At 50.4% G+C, this 22,987-nt stretch overlaps 1 protein-coding gene across 6 annotated transcripts in view; it reads left to right on the top strand.

The window, feature by feature from the left end:
* Positions 1 to 22,987, top strand: part of LOC146339280 (uncharacterized) — a 41,553-nt gene that overhangs the window by 7,407 nt on the left and 11,159 nt on the right. For 3 of the 6 annotated variants that reach the window (XR_014784214.1, XM_084808963.1, XM_084808962.1), the window contains exons 2-10: positions 2,277 to 2,435; positions 6,298 to 6,425; positions 7,912 to 8,020; positions 8,804 to 8,920; positions 13,669 to 13,730; positions 16,872 to 17,006; positions 18,664 to 18,849; positions 21,215 to 21,317; positions 22,103 to 22,244. Coding sequence is in view for 4 of the 6 variants with exons in the window: in XM_084808963.1 (XP_084665089.1) it covers positions 2,277 to 2,435; positions 6,298 to 6,425; positions 7,912 to 8,020; positions 8,804 to 8,920; positions 13,669 to 13,730; positions 16,872 to 17,006; positions 18,664 to 18,849; positions 21,215 to 21,317; positions 22,103 to 22,244 (1,141 nt within the window). In the remaining 2 variants the exon portion in view is untranslated. The remainder of the gene's footprint in view (positions 1 to 2,276; positions 2,436 to 6,297; positions 6,426 to 7,911; positions 8,021 to 8,803; positions 8,921 to 13,668; positions 13,731 to 16,871; positions 17,007 to 18,663; positions 18,850 to 21,214; positions 21,318 to 22,102; positions 22,245 to 22,987) is intronic. The other 3 variants (XR_014784215.1, XM_084808965.1, XM_084808964.1) reach the window with 1 other exon arrangement.

The following is a 22,987-nucleotide window of genomic DNA, read 5'->3' as shown; positions in this document are numbered from 1 at the left end:
AAACTGCCCTATTGTCCATCGCCCCGCGAAGAATGGCTTGGCGCACCAATATGGCCACTGTACCGTCAATTGAAGGGCCTTGGCGGGTAAGATCACCTTTGTGTTTGGTGGACCCACGTCTCAACTTCTCTTCTGCCTCCCCTCTGAGAAAGCCCTTGCCTAGCAAGGGGAATAGTTTTTCACCCACTTCTAATCCAGAGGTGGAGAATGAGTGGACTTCTAGATGTTGTTGGACTGCAACTCCCATCAGCCCTAATGGTGAGAAATAATGGGAGTTGCAGTCCAGCAAATTCTGGAGGGCCCCTTGATCTCCATCCCAGATTTAATCTAACATCTTAATCCCAATAGATCGGGGTGGGCACCCCATGGACCTCCGAGGCCCCCTATGTGGCCTGCCATGGATTCCTTGGGCACCCCAAACCCCACCCACTCCTTGCTGCCGCCGCCGCCGCACAGGACACGCCAGGAGAGTCATTCCCACACGCTTTTTTTGAGACAGGATCGCTAGGAGGACAGTGAGGTCAATGTCTCCCCGCACCCCATGATCTAGAGCAGGCAGGCTGGGGCGGAGGGAGGGGGAGAAGTTATGTGTCCGTATGCGCACAGGTGTGTGGCCCCAGCTGCCCACCCAACACCACTTGTAGCCCCCGAGACCATGAAGATTGCTCCCCACCCCAGCAACTGCTGTTGTGAGGAGTGCTGCCTCTGAACCTGCAGGTTCCATGTAGTTATTGTAGCAAATAACCACTGGTAAATGCTGTGAGAATATTCTTGCCGTGTTCTTGACGATTTTTGCTCTAGGGAAGGGAGCTAATTCATCAGGACCTTTCCAACTTCCTCAAGTTTCCATAAGGGGCAGGGAATGTTTTGGGTTTTTTTTTTCCTAGTCTTGCTTGGGTGGAGGATGATAAATCCAGCAAGTTTCAAGCCAGCCTAACTTCCTCAGAACGTCTTGATCTCAACTGGTCATCTTGGTGTATATCATATGAGCTTCAAATGAGTAGTGCATGTTCTCTTTGGTGTCAGGTGACTGATGTTCTGAATCCATTGGACTCTTTGATTTCTTTGGCTTTTTGAGGGATTGCGTCAGCTCAGGGGGAAAGAGAGAGTTAGATTCTCCCTTCTTGCCTCCTGTTCGCATTGGTATTTATCAGTCTGGTACAGAGATCTTCGATCCTCTTTACAGTGGTGTTTTATTACGCATTAGGGTGTTCTGGGAGTTTTGCTGGTTGCAATCTTTACAACAACCTTGTAAGGTAGGCCAGTCTTTTCCCCATCTTGCGGATGAGTGGCTGATGGAGAGAGCTGTGGCTTGCCTGAGGACTCCTAGCATGCTTGTGTTTTCAGGCGAGATTTGAATCGGGCAATTTTCCTGTGGAGGCACAAAACCTAAACAAGGGATATAAATGCTCAGAAGTGATGTAAAGAGAACCCGTAAATCAGGGGTGGGGAACCTCAGACCCAGGGGCCAAATCCAGGCCTCTGTATTTCTCCCGATGACTCTGCCCCCTTTCCCACTGGTCATTTGCTGGTTTCCCAGGTTTTGTGCAGTTTTCCCCCCATTCTAAAAGGCTGAAATGCCTCTCCTAAGGCTTAGTTACCGTTGGTGTTTTCAGCTAAAATATGCTGGTATTTGGGGTATTCTTGGCTCCACCCCTGTTGCCTGTGGCCTCACCCACCGCTGGAATGCAGCCCCCCCCCCCCCCGAGTTTCTCCAAAATGGGATTTGGCCCTTGGGCTGAAGGAGGTTCGACACCCCGGCCCTAAACAGACCATCAGGATCTATTAGACAGAAATGGTAAAGTGTTTATTAAAATTGGCAAACAATAAATCACTGCAATGTATTTAAACGCCCTAGTCTGGCTCAGATTTCCCATTTTCTCCTTGAACTGGGTTGCTTGTCTGTCTCTCAACTTGGGTACCTCCTGCTTCCGGTGTTACGAATCTCCAGCGTGGAAAGCACCTCCTGGGGGAAACGTCCGCTGATCGATCATCCCATGTCTAATCTCATACATGTCTCTTGCTGTGCCCTGGGAAACGGTGCTCAACCGAGCTCCCCGGAGTGTGCACGCAGCAGAGCAAGAAACATCGTTGGGACCCTTCCAGGCCCTTTGGAAATGGTCCAGGGAACGCTGGGTACATAACAGAAGTGCGACAAATTCCAGGGGGTCGCCGAGGGAGCCTGGGAACAGTTTAAAACAAAAAATCTTGGGGCACCTTGACTGAAGGTGGCCTTCTCCAGCTCCTTTAGCCAACAGGTCTGTCTTGCCTTCCAGACTTCCCCAGAGAGCTGGAGCACAAGGCCGACCCTCACCGGAGAGGGTCTCTCTGCGACAGGCACTGTGCGGCCATCAACACCCATGGAGACCTGGGGGACATGCCTTCGGAGTCCCATCATCACGGGCACGGCATCCTTACGCCCAGGATAGTGCCAGGCAAGTGGGGGGGCGGGGCGGCAGGGGCTGCTCTGGCAATGGGTCTTCTCAGGGAAACAAGGGGAGAGAGAACGTAACTTGCCTCTGTCCTTGGCTCCGGCTTCTCCTGTTCTCCAGCCGACAGCACTCTGGGTGTGCCTGCAACGATATATTCCTTTTAAGGCAGCTTCCCCCAAGCTGACGCCCTCCGGATGTGTTGGACTGCAACTGCCATGTGGGCTGGGAATGATGGGGGTTGTAGTCCAAAACATCTGGAGGGCACAGATTGAGGAAGGGTGGCCTCTCTTTATAGGAACATCGGAAGCTGCCTTATACTGAGTCAGACCTTTGGCCCATCTAGCCAAGTATTGTTGACACGGACTGGCAGCGGCTCTCCAGGGGTTCAGGCAGGATTCTTTCCCCGCCCTACCTGGAGAAGCCGGGGATCGAACCTGGGACCTTCTGCCGGCAAAGCAGGGGCTCTGTCACACTGAGTTATGCCCCCCCATCTGGGGTGGTGGTTGTTGTTGTTGTTATTTACATTTCTATACTGCCCCATAGCTGAAGCTCTGTGGATGGTTTACGAAGATTAAAAACCATTAAAATACATTTTACAAAATGTAAAACCATTTACACAAAAAGATGTAAAACGACAGCACACACAGAGACAACATGTATCTAAAAACAATTTTAAACCATCAGCCATAAGATAAATCCAGGCCGAATGATGAACTCCTTTCAGCCTGAGGGCCAAGTTCCATTTCAAAGAGGTTCGGGGGGGGGGGGGGGCATTCCAGTGGTGGGCGGGACTGAAGGCAAAGGGGGCGGAGCCCAAAGACCAAAAAATACCAGCATATTTTTGCTAAAAACTTTATACGGCCAGCAATTAAGCCTTCGGAGAGGCATTGCGACCTTTTTGGGGGGGGACTGGGAAACCACTAAATGAATGGGGAAAGGGGGCAGGGGCAGGTAGGGGGTGTGGACATCTGGGGAACCCCGGTGGGCCAGAATGGAACTCGAGGGCCGGATTTGATCCCGGCCTGAGGTTCTCCACCCCTAACCTAATCCTTCTCTGGGCTGTAACAGGACCAGTGTCCGCTAGAGGACAGGCAAGGATAAGGAAAGGAAACCAGCCCCCTTGACCGGGGGGGGGGGGGGGGGCTGGAGAGTTCCCACTTAGGCCAGAGTCCTGCTCCCCCCCCCCCCCGCGCTCTCGTGCTCTTGCTGCCTCGTACCCCTGGCCCCTCCCAGTCTCCGGCTTCCTGTGGCTCTTGGCTCCCCTCCTGGCTTGGGCGTCTGCTAGAGACTGTCTCTGCTGCCCAAGCCGCCTCTATCTGCTCCTCCGCTCTGTGAAGGAAACTGAGCATGTTTGCTTGGTATTTATTTAAAACATCAATGTCCCGCTTTTCCTCTGCAAGCCTGAGGTGGCTAACTATAGCCTGACAATTTAAAAAGCAAAGGTAGCTGTGTTAGCCAAGGGAAAAATTCCAAAAGCAAATGTCCAAAAATCCGTATCACCAATTCAGAGATCACCACACAAGGTTTTGGGTTCTGCAGAACTCTTCATCAGGCAAGCTGGGGAATAAAGCAAAAAGACCGCACACATGTGCGTGTAGGAGAAAGGTGGCCGGTGTCCAAGCCATGGGGTCTGCATTTGGGTATTGTCATAAGAGGGAAAGTGGGAGGAGGGTGCAGCCAGTGGAGGCTGGTGGCTCCAATGTCAGTGGGGCGGTGAATCTGCTCCAGTTTTCTGTCAGAACCAGTCAGAACTCCAAAGGAGCTCCTCTAGAGTTTTGACTGAAACCCAGAGTGGATTCATTGCCCCACTGACATCGGAGCCACCAGTTCAGAGTCAGCTGGTTTCAGGTTGCACCTGGGATGCTCCCAAGGGTTCTTGGGAAGGAGAAACCAACAAATCATGGTTGATTCCCCCATTTTTGAAAATATAAAACGTAGCTGTTACTCAAAGAACATTTTCATCCTTGGGCAAAACACACAGGTTCCTTGATGGATGGAAAACAGTAGTAGAGAGCAATTAGCCATTTTTACCAGGCTCTTGTCTTTGTGTTTGTTGTCTTTGTTCTGACATTTTAAAAGAGCAGCCTCTTGTGTATCTTTGTGGGGCTTCCCTTCTTCTCTTCTCCCCCCGCCCATATATCTTGTGAAAGGCTTAGAGTTGGCCTTCTGAGATGAAGAACAAGCCATACAGGGTTTAGGTTTTAATATATCCTTGCCTGTTTAATTGGGTTATATTAAATGTTATTATTCACCTTAAACTTTCAGGCTTTCCTCAGTTGGGGGGCTTCCAGACGAGGCTTTTATCCTGCAATTGCCCCACCCCAAACATGGAAAATTTAGGGGGTGGGGGAGCCCAGGTGCCATTGTCTTCCACTCGTAACCCTCCCGAGTTTTCCCAACACTTCTTCCATCCTTTTTCTTCCCACAAAAAGCCCATTAAGGAGGGAAAGATGGAATAGCCGCACGCTGCCTTTGGATTGATAGCGCCAGGAGCCCTCCATCTAGAACAGGGGTGTTGAACCTCAGGCCCAACTGCGGTCCCAGTTTGCCCAGATAGTCCCGGCCCCTTTCCCCTGACTGCTGATTGTTTGTGGTTTCCTGGCTTTTCTGCAGCCCCCCCCCCCATTCTAAAAGGTTGAAATGCCGCTCTTAGGGCTTCGTTACTGGCAGTGGGAGCTTTAAGCTACACTATGCTGGCGTTTTGGCCCCACCCCGGACCGGCCCACCCATAAAGCAGGGTGAGGTGCCTGCATCAGAGAGCTTCAGCTGTTGGGTGGTATAGAAATGAAATGAAATGAAAGAATAAATAAATCAGGTGGCGGAGTGGGAGGAGTGGCAAATTGCACTGCTGTCACGACACTTTCAGCGGGTGCTCTGGAGAGCTCCACCAGCTGCTCTCCCCCTGTGGCAGTTGCTCTTTGGCTCTTTGGAGCAACCACCCACCCTTTTTTTCCCTTGTCACATGTGGCTGGAAGAAGTGGTTGCAGGGGTCTCACAAGAGCTCGTTCTAGTCTCCTGAAACCCTAGTGAGTGCTTGTGAGAGCCCTGCAGCTGCTGCTTCCGGCCGCATAGCTCTCCGTAGAGCTGACACAGGGATGGCAGTAAAGGTAACGGGGGCATGATGTGGCAACGAAAGACCATGCATCAGGGCTGGCCCACCCCTTTGGCTTCGCCCCCACCTACCAATGGAATGAGGCCCCTGAGAGCTTCTCTGAAATGGAATTCAGCCCTCTGGCTGAAAGAGGTTTGACACCCTTGTGTCTAGTTTATTTATTTATTGCATTTGTACCCCACCTTTTTTCCTCTTGCAAGGAACCCAAGGCGGCTTACATTATCCTCCTCCTCTCCATTTTATCCTCACAACAAAAACCCTGTGTGGTGGGTTGGGCTGAGAGTCTGTGACTGGCCCAAAGTCACCCAGTGAGCTTCCATGGCCGAGTGGGGACTAGAACCCGGATCTCCCAGCTCCTAGTCCAACACTCTTGCCACTACACCACACTGGCTCACTAGTTGCATCCACAGAGGGAATAAACTCCCCCAGAAGCACATCTGAATGGCTCCAAGACCACAGCATGGCCAGACCTGGGCTGGGGAGCATTAGCAGCATAGGAAGCTACCTTATACCAGGTCAGACCACTGGCCTGTCTAGGCCAGGGTTGTCTCCTCTGATTGGGCAGGAGCTTTCCAGGCAGAGAAGGGTCTTTTCCATTACCCAGAGGAGATCCCAGGAATGGCACGGGAGAGTTTCTGCATACAAGCCAGTTGCTCTCCTTCCCCAGCATGGAGCTGCCGCCGTTGTGTTCCAGGGAGCCCCTTCCCCGCAAAATCCTCCCCGAAGGCTCACCCCTTTCCGCTCTCCTCCTAGTGCTCTCCAGTCCTTCCCGCTGCCCTCATCACTCGGAGGAGATTCAGGCCTGCGATGGCTGCCTGGCGAAAACCACCATCACAGCAGAGAACGAGGTGGAAGCCCACAAGCTCTCCAACAATTACAAGGTCTGCCTCCTGGCCAGTCTAGGGTTGGGGTGGGGGGTGCGGAGGGTGGAAGACAGAGGTTGGAGGCTCCCACGTGGCAGAGTGGGGAGCCGGGTGGATGGTTTGCCTGAGTGTCATGTGGTGAGGAACAGTGCCCTCGGTTTCTCTGTCCCACCTGGGCTCCTCTCAGCAACCGTGTTAGAGGTTTAAAAGGCACAGTAATCGCTTACATATAAAAGTAGCATAGATAGCATAAGATAGTATTTTTTTTAATTTAATAGATTTATATACCACTGAATGTATTTAAAAATATATCGAAGTGTAGATAGGTGTAGGAGGGATAGCTAAGAAGATCAAAGACTGGTTCTGTGGGCCTAGTTTGAGCCAGAGTGAACTTTGGGAAGTGATTATTGGGTAGCAGAATTCTTTGACTTTGCTAAAGGGAGAACTTTAAGGGAAAAAGCTTGTGGTTGGTACACTTTTGTAAAAGATAAGTATCCAACTGCAGGGTATAGAGACAGGATACTTAGGGAGAAGTTGGGGTGTGAAAGTTTGAGCAAAAGGGAAAAAGGTCAGGCTTAGAGGCCTGGGTTTTTTTGTTGGGAGGGAGTATCCCTGAGAGGAGTAGTTTTATTTCCCCAATTAAGCTTACGTTTCATTTCCCCAGTTAAGTTTCATTTCTTCTCCCGTGCCAAATTTTAGTAGACAGCAAATGGGAACTGGTCAGAAAATTAAGCAGGTGGTTTAAAATAAAACCATTTGTAAATTCTAATTTCTCAACAATGGGCTATAAACATTTGGGGGAGTGGGGAGAGGCACACTGACAGAGATCTTCTGCAGGTCGTGAGGCAGAGATCCTGAATGGCCAAAATCGGGGGCAGAGGAGAGAATAGGAAGCAATTCCCATGAATTGAATGGCAAATAATGTTTTATTTTTATACATCTGTTGTCTCTCCCATCCTGGGGTTCATGGTTATATATGTGGGTACCCAGGTGGTCTCCCATCCAAGCACTGACCAGATCCAGGCCTGCTTAGCTTCAGCAAGGTGGGTGCATCAGGTGGCACCTTCAGACCATGCCCAAAGAATTGTTTTGAGGCACGAAGATGATTTCAGAAGTCCCAAGTTATCCCAGAGTGTTCATAAGTTCCTTTGTAGAAGAAGCTCCTTGAATCGTGTGGCTTGTCTACAATACAAAACTCTACTTGCATTACATTCATTTAACTGCCATGGCTTCCCCACCCAAGAATCTTAGAAGCTGTACCTGGAGATCCTCCAACCCAGCCTTCCCCAACCTGGTGCGCTCCAGACGTGTCACACTACAACTCCCATCATCCCCAACCAGCGTGGCTACTGGAACTTTGGGAGTTGTATTCCAATGCATCTGGAGGGTGCCAGGTTGGGGAAGGCTGCTCCTTCACAGAACTGCCGTTCACGGCGGGGGAATGACTTCTCTGCTCTACCTACTTAAACGGGTTGAACAGCCCATTTTGTCCTCCCTCTTGCAGTTTGGCTTTAAGAAATGGAAGAGTCACGTGACCGCCAGGCCCTGGGAAGACCGTTCCGAGATCGTGAAGGAGCTCTACTCGGACCTGAATATAATTAAAAGCCCGAAAGGTAAGAACCAGGCTGCTTCCTGCTGCTACTCTGGCCCAACAGCCAGTTGGATGACCTTCAGGCTGAACTGTGCTTAGGGCACAGTTCTCCGGTGTCCCTGCCTGGAAGACAAGGGTTGTTTATCAAATCCCTGTGCCGCCTTTCCCCGTAAAATGGCCTCAAGGCAGCTTGCAGTGATGGAACCCAGCCCTCTCCAACCTGGTGTTGTCCAGATGTGCTGGACTACATCTTCCATCATCCCCCAGCCAGCTTGGCCAGTAGCCATGCTGGCTGGGGATGTTGGGAGTTGTGGTCGTTAGCTTGGCACCATGCATCCTCTTGCATGGTCCCTCCTCCTCCCCACATTCCCTGCCCAGAAGACATAATGCACCAACTCCCTCCAGGGCAATCTTGTGACCCTCTCTTGGAAGGCTCCCCAAAGCAATTCATGCCTGAAGGAAGGAAAGGTGGAATCCAGGGTTGGGCAGGGCCAACCCAAGACATTTTGCTGCCTGAGGCAAAGGACAAGATAGCCCCCACCCCATTCCCTTTACAGAAGATAACCAGACTGGCTGCTGAATCTTACTTCAATGGCAGCTGCCTCTACTGTACCCGAGGGTAGCAAAGTAGCTTAGTGGCTCAGGGCAGGCTGTGTGACACATCTACAGCGCTGTCCTCGCTCCATCCTCCACGCCCACCCCCAGAATCTGCTGCCCGAGGAAGCCACCTCAGTCTGCCTCGTGGTAGGACCGGCCCGGAGGTCAGGTAGACTTGTGGCCTTTTGTGTGTGTGGTCTCCATCCAGGCTCTATGGTGACGTGTGGAAACCTCTTCTACCTGCTGTTCTTCGGATGGTGGCTCTGCTTGCTCTATGTCCTCGTCTCCGTCGTGATGTTCCTGACAGTGCTGGGGGCGCCATATGGTGAGTGAGGGGACTCGGAGTCTCTGGAAGAAAGCCATGGGCTGTGTGCGAGGGCAGGCGGAACTGAGCATCATGGCAATCAGTAGCTAGTTAAAGAGCAGAATGCAGAGAGGAGGAATAAATTTTAAATTCTCCCAGTGGAGGGAAGTAAATACGGGGGTCCCACAGGGATCTGTATTAGGACCAATGCTTTTCAAGCTGTTCATAAATGATCTGGAATTAGGAGTGAGCAGTGAAGTGGCCAGGTTTGTGGATGGCACCAAATTATTTAGGGTGGTTAAAACAAAAAGGGATTGTGAGGAGCTCCAAAAGGATCTCTCCAAACTGGGAGAATGGGCATCAGAATAGTAAAGAGCCAGTGTGGTGTAGTGGCTAGAATGTTGGACTGGGACCCAGGAGATCTGGGTTCTAGTCCCCACTTGGCCATGGAAGCTGACTGGGTAACTTTGGGCCAGTCACAGACTCTCAGCCCAACCTACCTCACAGGGTTGTTATTGTGAGGATAAAATGGAGAGGAGAAGGATTATGTATGCTGCCTTGGGTTTCTTAAAGAGGATAAATGGTGGGATATAAATGTAATAAATAAATTAAATAAATAAATGCTGTAAGCAAGTGTAAAGTGATGCATGTTGGGGCAGAAAATCCCAGCTTCAAGTATAGCCTGATGGGATCTGAGCTAGCTATTTATTTATTTATTTATTTATTTAATTTATTAATCACCCATCAGCCACTCTGGGCAATGTACAACATATAATAAAACAGTTTAAAACAACAAAATTCTACAATAAAAACATTTTCTAAAATACCCTAACCCACCCCAAATGCCTGCCTGAACAACCACGTTTTTAATGCACGGCGGAAGCTCATTAAAGAGGGGGCAAGATGGAATTCCTTAGGGAGGGAGTTCCACAGAGTGGGGGCTACTAGCTGTCCTGGCTGATGGGACAGAGAGAAGGCCATCCGAGGATGATCTTGTGAAGCGGCCTGTCTGGTGTTGCTGGAGGCGCTCCTTAAGATAGGCTGGGCCGGAACCATATAGGGTTTTAAAGGTCAAAACCAACACCTTGAATTTGGCCAGGAAAACAACTGGTAACCAGTGCAACTCCTTCAGCACTGGAGTGATGTGATCTTGCTGGCGGCTGCCTTTAATCAGGCAAGCTGCCGCATTCAGCTAGTGGTGACTATCCAGGAAAGAGATCTTGGGGTTGTGGTGGGCAGCTCAATGAAGATGTCAGCCCAGTGTGCAGCTGCTGTAAAAAAGGCAAACTCCATGTTAGGCATAATTGGAAAAAGGATTGGGAATAAAACTGCCAACATCATACTGCCCCTGTGCAAATCTATGGTGGACCACACTTGCAATACCGTGTACAGTTCTGGTCACCAAACCTAAAAAAGGGATATTGTAGAGCTGGAAAAAGTGCAGGAAAGGGCAACTAAAGTGATCGAGGGGCTGGAGCATCTCCCCTATGAGAGAAAGTTACAACAGCTGGGATTGTTTAGCTTGGAATAAAGGAGACTAAGGGAAGACATGATAGAGGTGTAGAAAATGTTGTATGGTGTGGAGAATGTGGATAGGGAGACATTGTTCTCCCTCTGTCAAAATCCTAGAACCCAAAGAGGTCACCCTATGAAGCTGATTGGTGGAAGATTCAAGACAGATGAAAGGTCTTCACACAGTGCATAGCTAAACTGTGGCACTCGCTACCACAGGATGTTGACATGGCCACCTATTTGGATGGCTTTAAAAGAGGGTTGGACAAATTCCTGGAGAAGGCTATCAATGGCTACTGGTCCTGATGCCTCTATGCTACCTCCAGTACCAGAGGCAGTGAGCCTATGTACACCAGTTGCTGGGGAACATGGGCGGGAGGGTGCTGCTGCGCTCATGTCCTGGTTGTAGGTTCCCAACCAACAGCTGGTTGGCCACTTTGTGAAAAGAATGCTGGACTAGATGGACCCTTGGTCTGATCCAGCAGGGCTCTTCTGATGTTATTATGGAATATCTGCTATCTTATTAAATAAAATTTAAAAAACAAAGACGTATGGGATGAATAGAAGAGGCAAGGTAATGGGATGAACCTGAGAAAATGCAGCTACACATAGTTAGATTTCGTTTCAGTTGGACCTGGAGATTTGGGGACAGAGGGGAGAGGCTAGGTGTCCCCGCCTCCTCTGTCCCCAAATCTCCAAGTCCAACTGAAATGAAATCTAACTACAGGTAGCTGCATTTCCCATGTTCATCCCATTACCTTTGCCTCATCTATCCGTTCTCTACTTACAGCAGGAACTCGACCTACCTACCTACCTGCCTGCCTGCCTGCCTACCTAGGGGAGCATTCAAAAATACATTGGCGCACCTAGGGTTGGACCTCGGTGCTGAAGTACAGGACCCCCAGCCCAGTGGGGGCTGTATGACAGCCGCGATAGTGGCAGGCAATGGCAAATAGGCACCTGGGCCAGTGTGGCCCTGCCAGGGTCCACCGGGGCTGACGCCACACGATCCTTCTGATGTTTAAAAACATTTTATATGCAGGGCACTGGGGCGGGCACGTTCGTTGTTGCAGATGCCCATTTTATTATCTTTAAAATATATTGTCCTTCTCTACAACCGAATGGTGTATTCGCCATTAGTATTATTCCCAGGAAAATTTATTCAGCACCAGGACAGCAGAAGCAAACGCCACTGTATTCCTGTAGTCATGACATTGCTATAATTGAAGTGAGTTTAAAATGCAAAGCTGCACATGCTCAGAGTACTTCATTTTCAAAAAGATCAGGTTTAGCAAATTGATCTAACATATTGGGAATGTACAAGCAGTTGTAAAGCATGGAATGGCAGGAAATGTGATGTTCTTTATAACTGAAGTAATACACATGCCTGTCTAAAGGTGGGGGGATAAGTCTGGTACGTCCAGGGTCTCAACAAGGGTGCAGAACACCTTTCAGCCTGAGGGCTGAATTCCATTTCAGAGAAGCTCTTGGGGGCTGCATTCTGGTGGTGGGCGGGGCTGAATGCAAAGTGGGCAGGGCAAAAGGGGTGAGGCCAAATATACCAGAATATTTTAGCTTAAAGCTCTTACTATAAGTAATTGAGCTTTAGGAAAGGCATTTCAACCTTTTAGAATGGGGGGAAAACTGCGCAAAAGCCAGGAATCCACCAAATGTTCAGCTATTGGACGGTATAGAAGTGTAATAAATAAATAAAGGGAGTGTCCTTCTGGGGAGCTCTGAAGAGTCGGATTGGGACCCCCAGAGGGCCAGATTTGGCCCTCAGGTCTAAGCTTCTAGGCCTCTGGTAAAATTACCTAACTGCCCTATTGCAAAAATGGTATTCCTTCCCCTCCCCTCCCCTCCCCTCCCACATCCCAACTCTGAAGTGGCACAGTTCATTGTGCTGAGTGTTTTGGACTACATAACCGTTGGTCATGCTGGCTGGTGCCAGTGGGAGTTGTAGTCCAAACTATATGGAGGGCAGCAGGTGGGGAAAAGCTGCAGTCGGCATTCTGGGTGGACAAATAGAGGGAAAGTGTGGCAGAGAAAGAGGGCGTGGAGTTGGTCCCTGCTGCGGGCCAAAGCATTCCCAAAGGGGCTTTTGGAGAGGCCGTGCGCCGCTGTGCCGCCATTCTTGTGGCAGGGGACTCTGTCGGCTGGCTGCAGAAGGGTGCTGTGCATCTCCGTTACAGTGCTGTCCCTCAGTGAGCCACCTCAGGGACATGCCATTGCTAGCAGGAGGACCGCAGTGGTGCAGTGGAGGCAGGGCTTGCAGGGTTGAAGTGCCGGCCCTGTTTCACTAGCGGGGACGCTGAGGTCATCTGCCATCCCCTTGCACTTCTGCCGCCCCCCTCAGACTTCTCTCCGAGCTTAGCTGCAGTCCTCTCAGTAGGCGGGGTGGGGAGGATGGATCTTCCCAGCAGCCCGATGTTGCTGTGCACTATCTCTGTTGTCATGCAAAGTTGTCGTTGTTGTTGTTACATTTCTATACTGCCCAATCGCTGAAGCTCCCTGGGTGGTTTACAAAGATTAAAAACATTAAAAATACGATATACAGAGATTAAAAACCAGTTACATAAAAAACACATGAACAGACAATATGCACAAAAGGAACATATATCTAAAACAACTTCAAACAAACAATCTCAAAAACAAACAGCCATAAGACATGCCAGGATCGATTAAACACTTATCATATACTGCTCAATGCCTGGGAGAAGAGAAAGGTCTTAACCTGGAGCTGAAAAGATAACAATATTGGCGCCAGGCAGGCCTTGTCGGGGAGATCATTCCATAATTGGGGGCCACCACTGAAATTTTGGGAGTGGCTTGGTCTTGGACAGGTAATTCAGACCCATTTGCTTTCCAGAAGGCCTGCTCCTGGTGGTGAAATCTGCCAGGATTCATTTGTTGATCTGGATCAACCCAGCTGCCTGCGTTTGCGGGTTCTCTTGGGGGCATGGCTGTGGGGACTGTCACGCTGAGCACCTGCACGTCGACATTTACCACTGTGCCACTGGCTGGAGGCAGCCTCAGTGGCGGGAATATTGAGGCTAAACTAAAACTATCCTTGCTGCAAGGATAAGCCTGGGGTTATCTGTGCGCCCCTTCCTGGATTCACCCCATATGCAGCATGGTGACATGCCCTTGAGGAGTAGCCATTAGCCCCTGCAGAAAAGGGGGTAGGTGTCCCATCCCATCCAGCCTGTTTGACTTGGAATATCTCCCGTCTTCTTCTCTTCCACCCCTGCCCCCAGGAAAGCTGTGCTGGAAACTCGCTGGATACTTCCTTTGGCCTTTTGGAAAGGTGATTCAGAAGGTAAGGGCTGGACGGGGTGTGTGCACATAAATAAGGGGGCATGGCAGCACCGATCAGGATAAAGCATGCAGAGCTGCCTCAGTTGGTTTGCCTAACTGACGTCTGGTACTCTGGGGTATCCAGCTGTTTATTAATGGAGGTTAAGGAAAGGGTGTAATACGGAATGCAGTAACTTGAGGGATGCAACAGGGATGTTGGGGAGGGAATGAACAGTTGCTTGGCAGCTGAAATGTGTCCAGTCCTTCAACTCCGACATACCTCCTTCTGTCTCATTCTCCATACCATGAGCACTGTTGTAACAATTCACTGTTCCACAACTGCCTTGTGAGGTGGGCCAGTTGCGCACGAGCTATCTGATCCAGGGGTGGGGAACTTTTTTCAGCCTGAGGGCCAAACTGCAGAATGGGAAAAGTCTTGGGGGCCACATACCATCTGTGGGTGGGGCCTAAGGCTGAGTAGGCAGGGCCAAATGTTGTTGTTACCATTTTAAAGCCCACTCAGAAGTAAGCAGGACAAGGCTTATGCATGTCTAATGAGAAGTAAGCAGGTCTCATGCCTACAAAATCACAAATACCAAGACTCTGTATCGCATCATAAATACCAAGGCTCTGCATGCCTACTCACAAGTAAGCAGGTCTCGTGCCTGCAAAATGCACAGTTTGATTCTTTGCAGGGTATTTAGAAGAGAATTGCCTTTAAATGCTTTCTCCTCTCTGAAAAAGAAGTTTGCAGGCCAGATGAGGATCCCGAGGGGGCCGCATATGGCCGATGAGATGGAGGTTCCCTATTCCTGTTCCGATTGGTAGGATGCTGCCATCACCTCCTTTGTCCTCCAACCCTGGCTAGGGGGGCCCCAGAGCTACGCACCAATTATCTGTCTGAGGGAAGGCAGCAACCAGCTGAGGCCTCCCATCACGGTGGGCGGGCAGCCGGTTTCCCTCTTACTTCCCCATAGGCATAAATAGGTGGAAGAGCTAAGCAGCTAGTGGCAGGTGAGGAGAGGAAGCCTCTCTTGAATCGAATCTCCAGAAACTCACGGTCAAACCTCAGGTCCAAACTGAAAGACGATGTTTATTAAAGGAGTATAGAAAGAGGGAAAGCAGAGTGAGTACCTGAAAATAAAGCCAAAAGCTAGCTACACCTACGCTATGGTCTTTATAGTAAAATACTCACAAGGAAGGGGGCGCCACGAGAGTCGTAGACACATACAGCGTCTTCGGATAATCAAAGGAGGAGGTGACTGGAGGGACCAGAGTGACAAAGGAATAAAGAACCATGTTCCATTTTTATGATGTGTGGCTGGTGGGGGCGGGGCGGGGCGGCAAGGATGGCTGCCCTACAGGTTTCCCTAATCACATGAGAGGAATGTAAGAAAGGAGATTCTCTTCTCACCTTTTGGATCTAGGATAGGGGTGGGCAGTTGTGCCCCCCCCATGTTTTGGCCTACAATGCCCATCTGTCACCATTGGCTATGCTGGGTAGGGCTGATGGGAGTTGTAGGTCAAAACATTCTTAGGCCACACGTTGCCTATCCCAGGTCTAGGATATGGACTCTCCAAGTGTTAATGAACAACGAGGTGGCTTTAGCCACTTCTGGCAGACTTGATACATCAAAAGGCTTCCTGTTTGTGGATCTGGAAGTCCCAGGAAAGACATGTGTCGTTCCAAGTGGAGCTGTAGATGCCAGCATCCTGGTCAAAAAGGCTTGTGGCTTTAGAGCAGGGGTGGGGAAAGTGTGCCCCCCTAGATCTTGCTGGACTGCAGTGTCCCACACCATTGACCATCCTGGATAGGAGCTTCTCTACACGAAGCTGTTAATCTGCTCTTTCTACTTTTGGTTTCATGGCAGAATTGGGATCCGAGCACTACACGATGAGCATTTCCTGTTGTTCCACTATATAAACTCTAGGTGGCACTGTGGTATAACGGAAGAGCACAAATACACAAGAGGAAATTGGGCTGTCTTTCACTTTCACAATTAAATACTGCATTTTCCCTGCTCTAAGCAAAAACTCGCCGAAAGTGCTGGTTAGAAGTGAAACTGGAGGGCCACGACGTTGTATAAAGAACCTGTAAACAACCATGAGTAGAGAATGATGATAAATGCCTGGTGTAGAAAAGCTGTATGGCTGATGGGAGTGGCAGTCAAACAACATCTGGGGGGCTGCATGTTCCTTGGCCCTGCTTTAGCAAAATGGACCCTGGAAGAGCTCTGCGTCACATCTGTAATTTAGGAAAGCTGCTGCATCGCGGGCTTCTTCTCATGTATGGTGGGCTGCCCAGCCGGCTTCAACTCAGCGGTGCCCGGCTGTTACAGCAGCATCGCTGTCATCAGGAGCCACAGGTGTGATGTCATTCAAGACCTCCACATTACTTATGGGGAGGAGATGTGTGGGATTGAGGGATGATGCTTCTATGGTGCCGACCACATGGCTTGTTGCAGGAGTGCTTCTCGATGCCCAGGAAAACAGGCATCCTGGCTAGGGTTGTCTGTCACTGGGAAACCAGTTTTTTTTTTGGCTCGTTAGAGTTCCATGGTGTGTACAACTCGATTTGCTATTTGCGAGCCAAGCTGCAGACTTTTCCCTAAACCTCGGGAACTTTTTGCATGTGGGATGGGGGGGGAGGTGTGGAGTCCCACAGTATGCACAAATTAAGCTGAATTTGTGCAGATCACACAAATTCAGCTGCAATTTGTGTAGTTTGTGCAAACTTGGCCGTAATGTGAGCAAATTGCTCAGAAATTTACGCAAATTGCAGAATCCCCCCCCCCCATGCAAAATGCCTGGAAAATCCACAAACTGGCCCAGCTTGCTGCAGATCGAGTCGGGCGCTGTAGCAAGAACTGGAACGAAGCCCGGGGGGCCAAACTTGGGAAAGCTCGATGAACTCCACCCCTGAAATGGAGTTCTCTGACATCCCTAATCACAACTCTGGATGCATGGGCTGGTAGCGCATCCCGAGAGGGGACGAACCCACCTGTAGTCGTGGGCTGGGAATAAGGCAAGTACTTTCTTGGTACCTGCCACAAGTGGGCCATCCCCAACCTGGCGCATGCCAAACCTCACCCTTCCCAGCCAGCAGGGCCAAATTGCATGCTGGGGAAGGTCTCTCTTCTCTCCCATCTCTTGTGCCTTACAGACGAAAGCTTACGCTCAGAATTGCAACATGAAGTTCAGCAAATACGACATCATTGCCGAAGTGAACGAGGCAAAGGAGACATCTCCGCTTCTCCTCCGGCAGGAGCCCGCTAGTCCTACCGGCGCCTCTCGCTGGGTAAGGGTGGTGCCCGGCTGCTATCGCCATAAGTTTGTTCCAACTTACTCTCGGCCCAGATGGACAGGAGGCAAGTTTTGCTCCTAAGAATCCAAGTCCAGTGGCGTAGTGGAGGCAGGGCTCGCGGGGTTGAAGTGACAGGACTTTAAAAAATATATTTATATATTTCATTTAATTTCTCTACCACTCAATAGCTCTGTTTTGGATGAGCAGGGACAGTGTTGTCGCCTGCTGCCCCCGACTCCCCTGTTCCTTCTCACCTTGGCTGCAGTCCTCACAGTAGCTGGGGAGGAAATGGATTTTCGCAGCCACGATATATTGTTGTGAGCTGCCCCTGCTGTAATGCAGTTCATCTGTTTCGGCTTGGTCTCGAAGGGGCAGTTCAGATCCGTTCACGTTATAAAAGAGCTGCTCCTGGTGGAGATGGAAACAGCTTGAACAGGCTTGTTGATGTGGACCAGCATGGCTGCCTGCATGTTTGGCCTCTCCTTGGGGGCGTGGCTCTGGGGACTGCCACGATGAGCGCCTGCACCTCGCAATTGACCACTACAAAGAACCTTCGGGGCTTTTCCTTTTCAGCATGGTATAATTTGCCCCTCGCAGGTTCATGGGGCTCTGCTGCTTGTAACTGCTCCTCTTCTTCCGCCACACTGCAAACTGTATGGAGATCTGTGCTCAGGGATGGAAGTCCAGGCTGCTCCTTCCCTCTCCAGCTGCAAGCCAGAGGGACCTTCTGTGGCTCAGCAGCAGAGCCCCCGCTTTGCATGTAGAAGGTCCCAGGTTCGATCCCCGGCACCTCCTGGTAGGGCTAGGAAAGACTCCTGCCTGAAGCTCTGGGGAGCCACCACCAATCAGAGCAGATGGAACTGAGGCAGGGGGACCAAGGGTCTGACTGTATAAGGCAGCTTCCTATGTTCTGAGCTGATTCTTCCCCATGGCATCCCTAGGCGAGGATGCACTGCTTCAGAGAACAAATTAAAAACAAAAATTTTAGAGGGTGTGGGTAAGGAAGGTTGCGATTTTTGCCTGTACCTTCTGAGCTTTCCCTTTGCTACCATGAGGACTAGAAACTTCATGGGAGGTGGGGTCAAGCTTAAAAAACAAAAGAAGTAGAGATTGGGCAGCTGGAGCACTATCCCCTTAACTTATGGTTCAGTTTTTGTTTATAACGGCCATCAGAGGGCTGACCATAAAATGGAGCGGAGCCCACAGACCTAATCCAACAAACCTGATCTGGCTTGCTGGGCTCCTAGGTCCGGCCTGTGAATCCCCCTGGAGGAAGCCCCCCCCCCCCGGGGGGGGGATCCCCACTGTTGTCTCCAATCTGAGACTGGAGATAACAGCAGAGATTCTCCTGTGTGCTGCTCTCCCTCCCATCTGAGATCAGAGATCCAGGCGTCCCCCACCGCCACACCCACTGATCATCCGGCCAGTGGAGCGTCTGGCAGAGCAAGCCGCCCCCCACCAGAAACGGGTTCTGCACCCCACCATAAAACATAAAAATATCAGCTCTTATTAAAACTGCTGACAAGGTGGATATAAGCTGTTCTGAAGCCACGCGTGCCTTCAGGGTCACAGGTGCTGCGAGATTCCCATCTGCCACACCGAAGCGCTGCCCCTTGCGCACTGATGCCGCTCATCTTTTCCCCTCTACCAGCGCTGCGTCCACACCTACATCTGGTTCCTCCTGGGCTACCCGGTCCTCTTCCTCGCCCACGGCCTGGTCTGCTTTGTCTGCTGGCTCCTCGTCTTCATCATCCCCATCTGCAAAATGAACGCCCGCACAATCACCAAGGTCTTGCTCCTGCCCCCAGAGCATGTCCATATACAGCGCCTACGGAAGGTAAGAAAGCAGGCGGGGGGGGTCAGGAGTTGCATGGAGGAATGGCTGCAAAAGAGGGCTGCAGCAAGAATTTGTCGGAGCTGCTCTGCTTCAGATGTTCCTGGCTCCGTCACCATCAATCTGTTAAGATCTTGTTGCCAAGTAACTTTTGGTGGTGTGTGTCTGGTTCTAGGTTTACAGATTGTCCATGAGCTGAAAGCTCATCGCTGTAATAGCAAATGCAGCTGGTGAGTGTCGGTGGGTTTGGAAGCAAAATGGGGCTACTGTGAAATGGGGAACCCCCAAGTTTGCAGAAATACAAAAAGTATATTTAAAAAGAACCTGGGGGTGGGGTGGGGGAGGGAGAACCCGACAAAGACAGACTGTGTTGAGTTACCACAGAATGTTTGTTTGAAAAGGAAAATTGGGGGGGGGAGGGGAGAGTAATGAATGGAGTATGAGAGGAGGACATTGCTGGCTTCCTAGAACCCTGAACAAGAGCTCTCCTGTTGGGTGGTGAGAATGCACTGCAACATTTTATTGCAGGAAAAGGCTGGAATCGGTACGCAAAAGCTGTGGTAGTGGTGGCTGGCCACCTCTGTATGCCTCCATCCAGTTCATAATCTCCTGGCTATTACATATACTAGTCCTTTGACACCCATCCTCTTTTTGTCCTCTCAGCCCCATTTGCATGATTCACCACTAGCACACCTCAAACTGTGGAAAGGGGCAAAGGCAAGCTTTTAAAAACAAATTAATGAAAATTGCCCGTATGCACACACATACAATAGCCGTCCCCAGTAGCCATTGGTAGCCTTATCCGCCATGAATTTGTCTACATACGAAAGGGCCTCTGGTTGGCCACTGTGGGATAAAACGGGATGCTGGGTTGGCTAACCCCCTGGTCTGATCCAGCCAGGTTGCTCTTATATTCTTAACCTCTGCTGACCCCACCGGCAAAATGGGTGAGGAGGAGAAGGGAAGAGGACCTTTAAGAGAGCCAGTGTGGTGTCGGGGTTAGAAAGTTGGACTGGGACTCGGGGGATCCGGGTTTGAGTCCCCACTTGACATTGAAGCTCACTGGGTGACTTCGGGTCAGTCACTGACTGTCAGCCTAGCCTAGCTTACCTTACAGGGTTGTTGTGAGGATAGAAATGGAGAGGAGGGGGACCGTGTAGGCTGCCTCGGGTTCTTTGCAAGAGGAAAAGAAGGCGGGATATAAATACAATAAATAAATAGGATGTGTAGGACATTTTGAGAAAGATCTGAGGCTGTGTACATGAGGACCTTTGAAGAGGAGCAGGTGTGGGTTTTCCTGGTCAGCTCTTCTCCTCTCCCCCTCACCCCCTTCACTCTTGCGATACAAAACATAGAGCTTCTGGACTGAATGCTCTTTCCCCTCCCACAGCCGTCCGGGTTGATTCTGGCAAGCAGTCCGCTTTAGTTAATCTTTGTGATCTCCTCCCCCCCTACCCCTTCTAATGAAATATTTAGCTCTTTATTACGTCACTGCTTTTTAAACGTTTAAAAAAGTTTGGGGCAGGGGGAAGGTTGCTTTGTGACTGACTTGAGGGTTGCCCCATTAGTGTGGTGCACAGCCGTGCTCTGCGGAGGCGCAGTGGTGGCTTTGGCTGGCCGTCATTTGCAGCCGTTGCAATCAGTGCTGCACAAAACTGGTTTGGGCCGAAAGCTGAATTTAAACTCAGTCCGGGGGAGAAGATGGTACCTGGGTCCAAAATGCGGCAGTTGTGCTTCTGTGGGTGGGCCTGCTGCTAAAATCACGTAGATCTACATGCATCTATGTATTTATTTTTCCTTTGGGGATTGTGAAGGAAGGCAATACTAGTAACAGATCTCGTATTGATGTACCTGGTAGATACATCAAGAAGAATGTTAACTGTAGAGTTTTCCTTTCCTTTCCCCTCCTTTCCTTTCCCCTCCTTTCCCCCTTTCCCCCTCTTTCCCTCTTTCCAATATTTATATATCGCTCCACATCAAAAGATTGTGGAGCCTTGAGCAGCAAAATAAAAGGATAAATCACCAGGTTAAACAGTTAAAACATTTTAAAAAGACAAATTCCAATAAGGCCAAATTTAGTAACCCACAGCTGGTCACACAAGGAAGGCCTCTCAAAATACCAGCGTCTTCAGGAGGTGCCGAAAGGAACACAACGTTGGCGGGCCAGGCAGGCGCCAGAGCTGAGTGACTAATGCAGCTTTCCCCAACCTGGCGCTCTCCAGACGTGCTGGACGACAACTCCCACAATCCCCCAGCCAGCACAGCTGGGGGATTGTGGGAGTTGTCGTCCAGCACGTCTGGAGAGCGCCAGGTTGGGAAAGGGAGAACTAATGATAGCTGGTTGGTGTTTTTTTCCTTCCCACTCCAGACCGAGGTGCCCCTGGACGCTGAAGTGGTCCTTTGCTGCTACCGTGCTGTGAACGCTTATTATTACAAATACGCTGTGGATGGGATCAACGTCTTTGCTGTCAGTATCCCTTTTGCTGTGGGTTCTGCTTTTGAGGGGGCCACATTGATGACCAGGTGCCTCTCAGGAGAGCGAGAACCACAGAATGCCATTACACCTTCGTCCAAACAAATACGCCTGCCATTAATGTGCAGTCCTACAACCTAACTCAGTTTGATCTGAATGGCCTATTGGATCATGTTTGTGTATTGGCTGCTGGGTTATTTTTCTGCGACCCGTAGTGAGGGCCAGCCAGCAACGCCCGAACTGAGCTGAATCCCAGGAGGATGTCCAAAACAAGAGGGCGGGGGCTGAAGCCAGCTTGAAGGCAATGCCGGAGACGATACAGGTTTGAGGTTGAGGGGGGGCAAGTACTCTGCAGATGCTTAGAGAACTCGTCTTTTTACAGTAGAGAAAAGAGTGTCCAAAACCAGGTTTCCAGAGGAGGCTTGGCATGGATCAGGCCCTTGGCACAGCCCCGTCTCTGGCTTCTAAGACTTCGCCAGACGTGGTCCGTATGTTTTGAAGCTCAGGCTAGCAGCCCACTTTGTTAAAATGGGACCGTTGATGCTCAGAGTGTCTGAACTTTCCATGACCGAATTCTGCATTCGTCCACTATGAGCGCAGAGGATTTGCAGCCCAGCTTCCGTTGCGGTCTCAGCTGATCTGTGCGTTTCAAGCACCACTTTGATTCACTTCCATCTGTCCAAAGGAGACGTAGGCTGTTCCCCAACAAAAAACCCTCCGCCGCAATAAAGTGAACTTCTAGGAAAACACTTATGCCTATTTTCTTTAACTGCCTCCACTCAGATCTGCTTCCCTTGGTTATTGTGACACTAGTTCTGGGCTACTCAGATAAACATAACTATTACACCAGTTCCGTGACAAAGTTCACCTTGGCTCTGCTGTCCATTATTCCCCTCTCATACTACATAGGCATGGCAATTGCCAGGTAAGTTTTTTTTTTTTTAACTTAATCATGAGATCTGGAAACATGACTGTTTAAAATCTGATGCTCTCAGGATTCTGTCATCTTCACTGCATTCCGGGCTGTGTACAGCTCTGTGTGTCCGGAATGAGATGCTAAAAGAGAGATCTACTGTTACTAGGTGTTGGGTACAAAGAGTACAGGAGCCTTCCCCAATCTGGTGCCCTCCTGATGTGTTGGACTACAACTCCTGTCATCCCCAGCCTTAGAGTGATGGGACTCGTAGTCCTGCAGATCGAGAGGGCACCAGTTTGGGGAGCACTGGAGTAGGGTGTGCCTTTCGTTATGCTCTCCTTAGAGCAATCCCACATGTTCCTTCCTGATTGCTAACACCCTCTTCAGAGGCTGTTCTTTGGGGGCCACCATCCGCGATGTTGCAACAGGTGGCTCCCAGGAAAAGAGCCTTCTCCATAGTGCCCTCCCCAGGGAGACACACCTGCTGTCTTCCCTGTATACATTTAGACACCGGGCGAAGACCTTCCTCTTCCAGCAGGCATTTAGGGCGCAGTCCTATCGATGGTGCCCTCGGTGCTCAGACTTGGAGGCATCCTAGATGGCTGTGACCTAACGGGCTGAAGCCAGCAGGCAGGAGGAGCGGCAGAGGTGGTCTTCGCCTCCCCGTGTTCCTCCTCTTCACTAGGCGGGCTTTTCAGCCTGTCTAGCGAGGGCGCTTCCAAGGATATGTGAAGGAGGCTATTTCGCATCCT

The sequence above is a fragment of the Heloderma suspectum genome, chromosome 7, assembly GCF_057233095.1.
Source record: "Heloderma suspectum isolate Gila_16-S chromosome 7, 16-S_ref, whole genome shotgun sequence".
NCBI classification, from domain to species: Eukaryota; Metazoa; Chordata; class Lepidosauria; order Squamata; family Helodermatidae; genus Heloderma; species Heloderma suspectum.
Note: the sequence above shows the minus strand (reverse complement) of the source record. Positions and strands in the feature narration are given on the sequence as shown.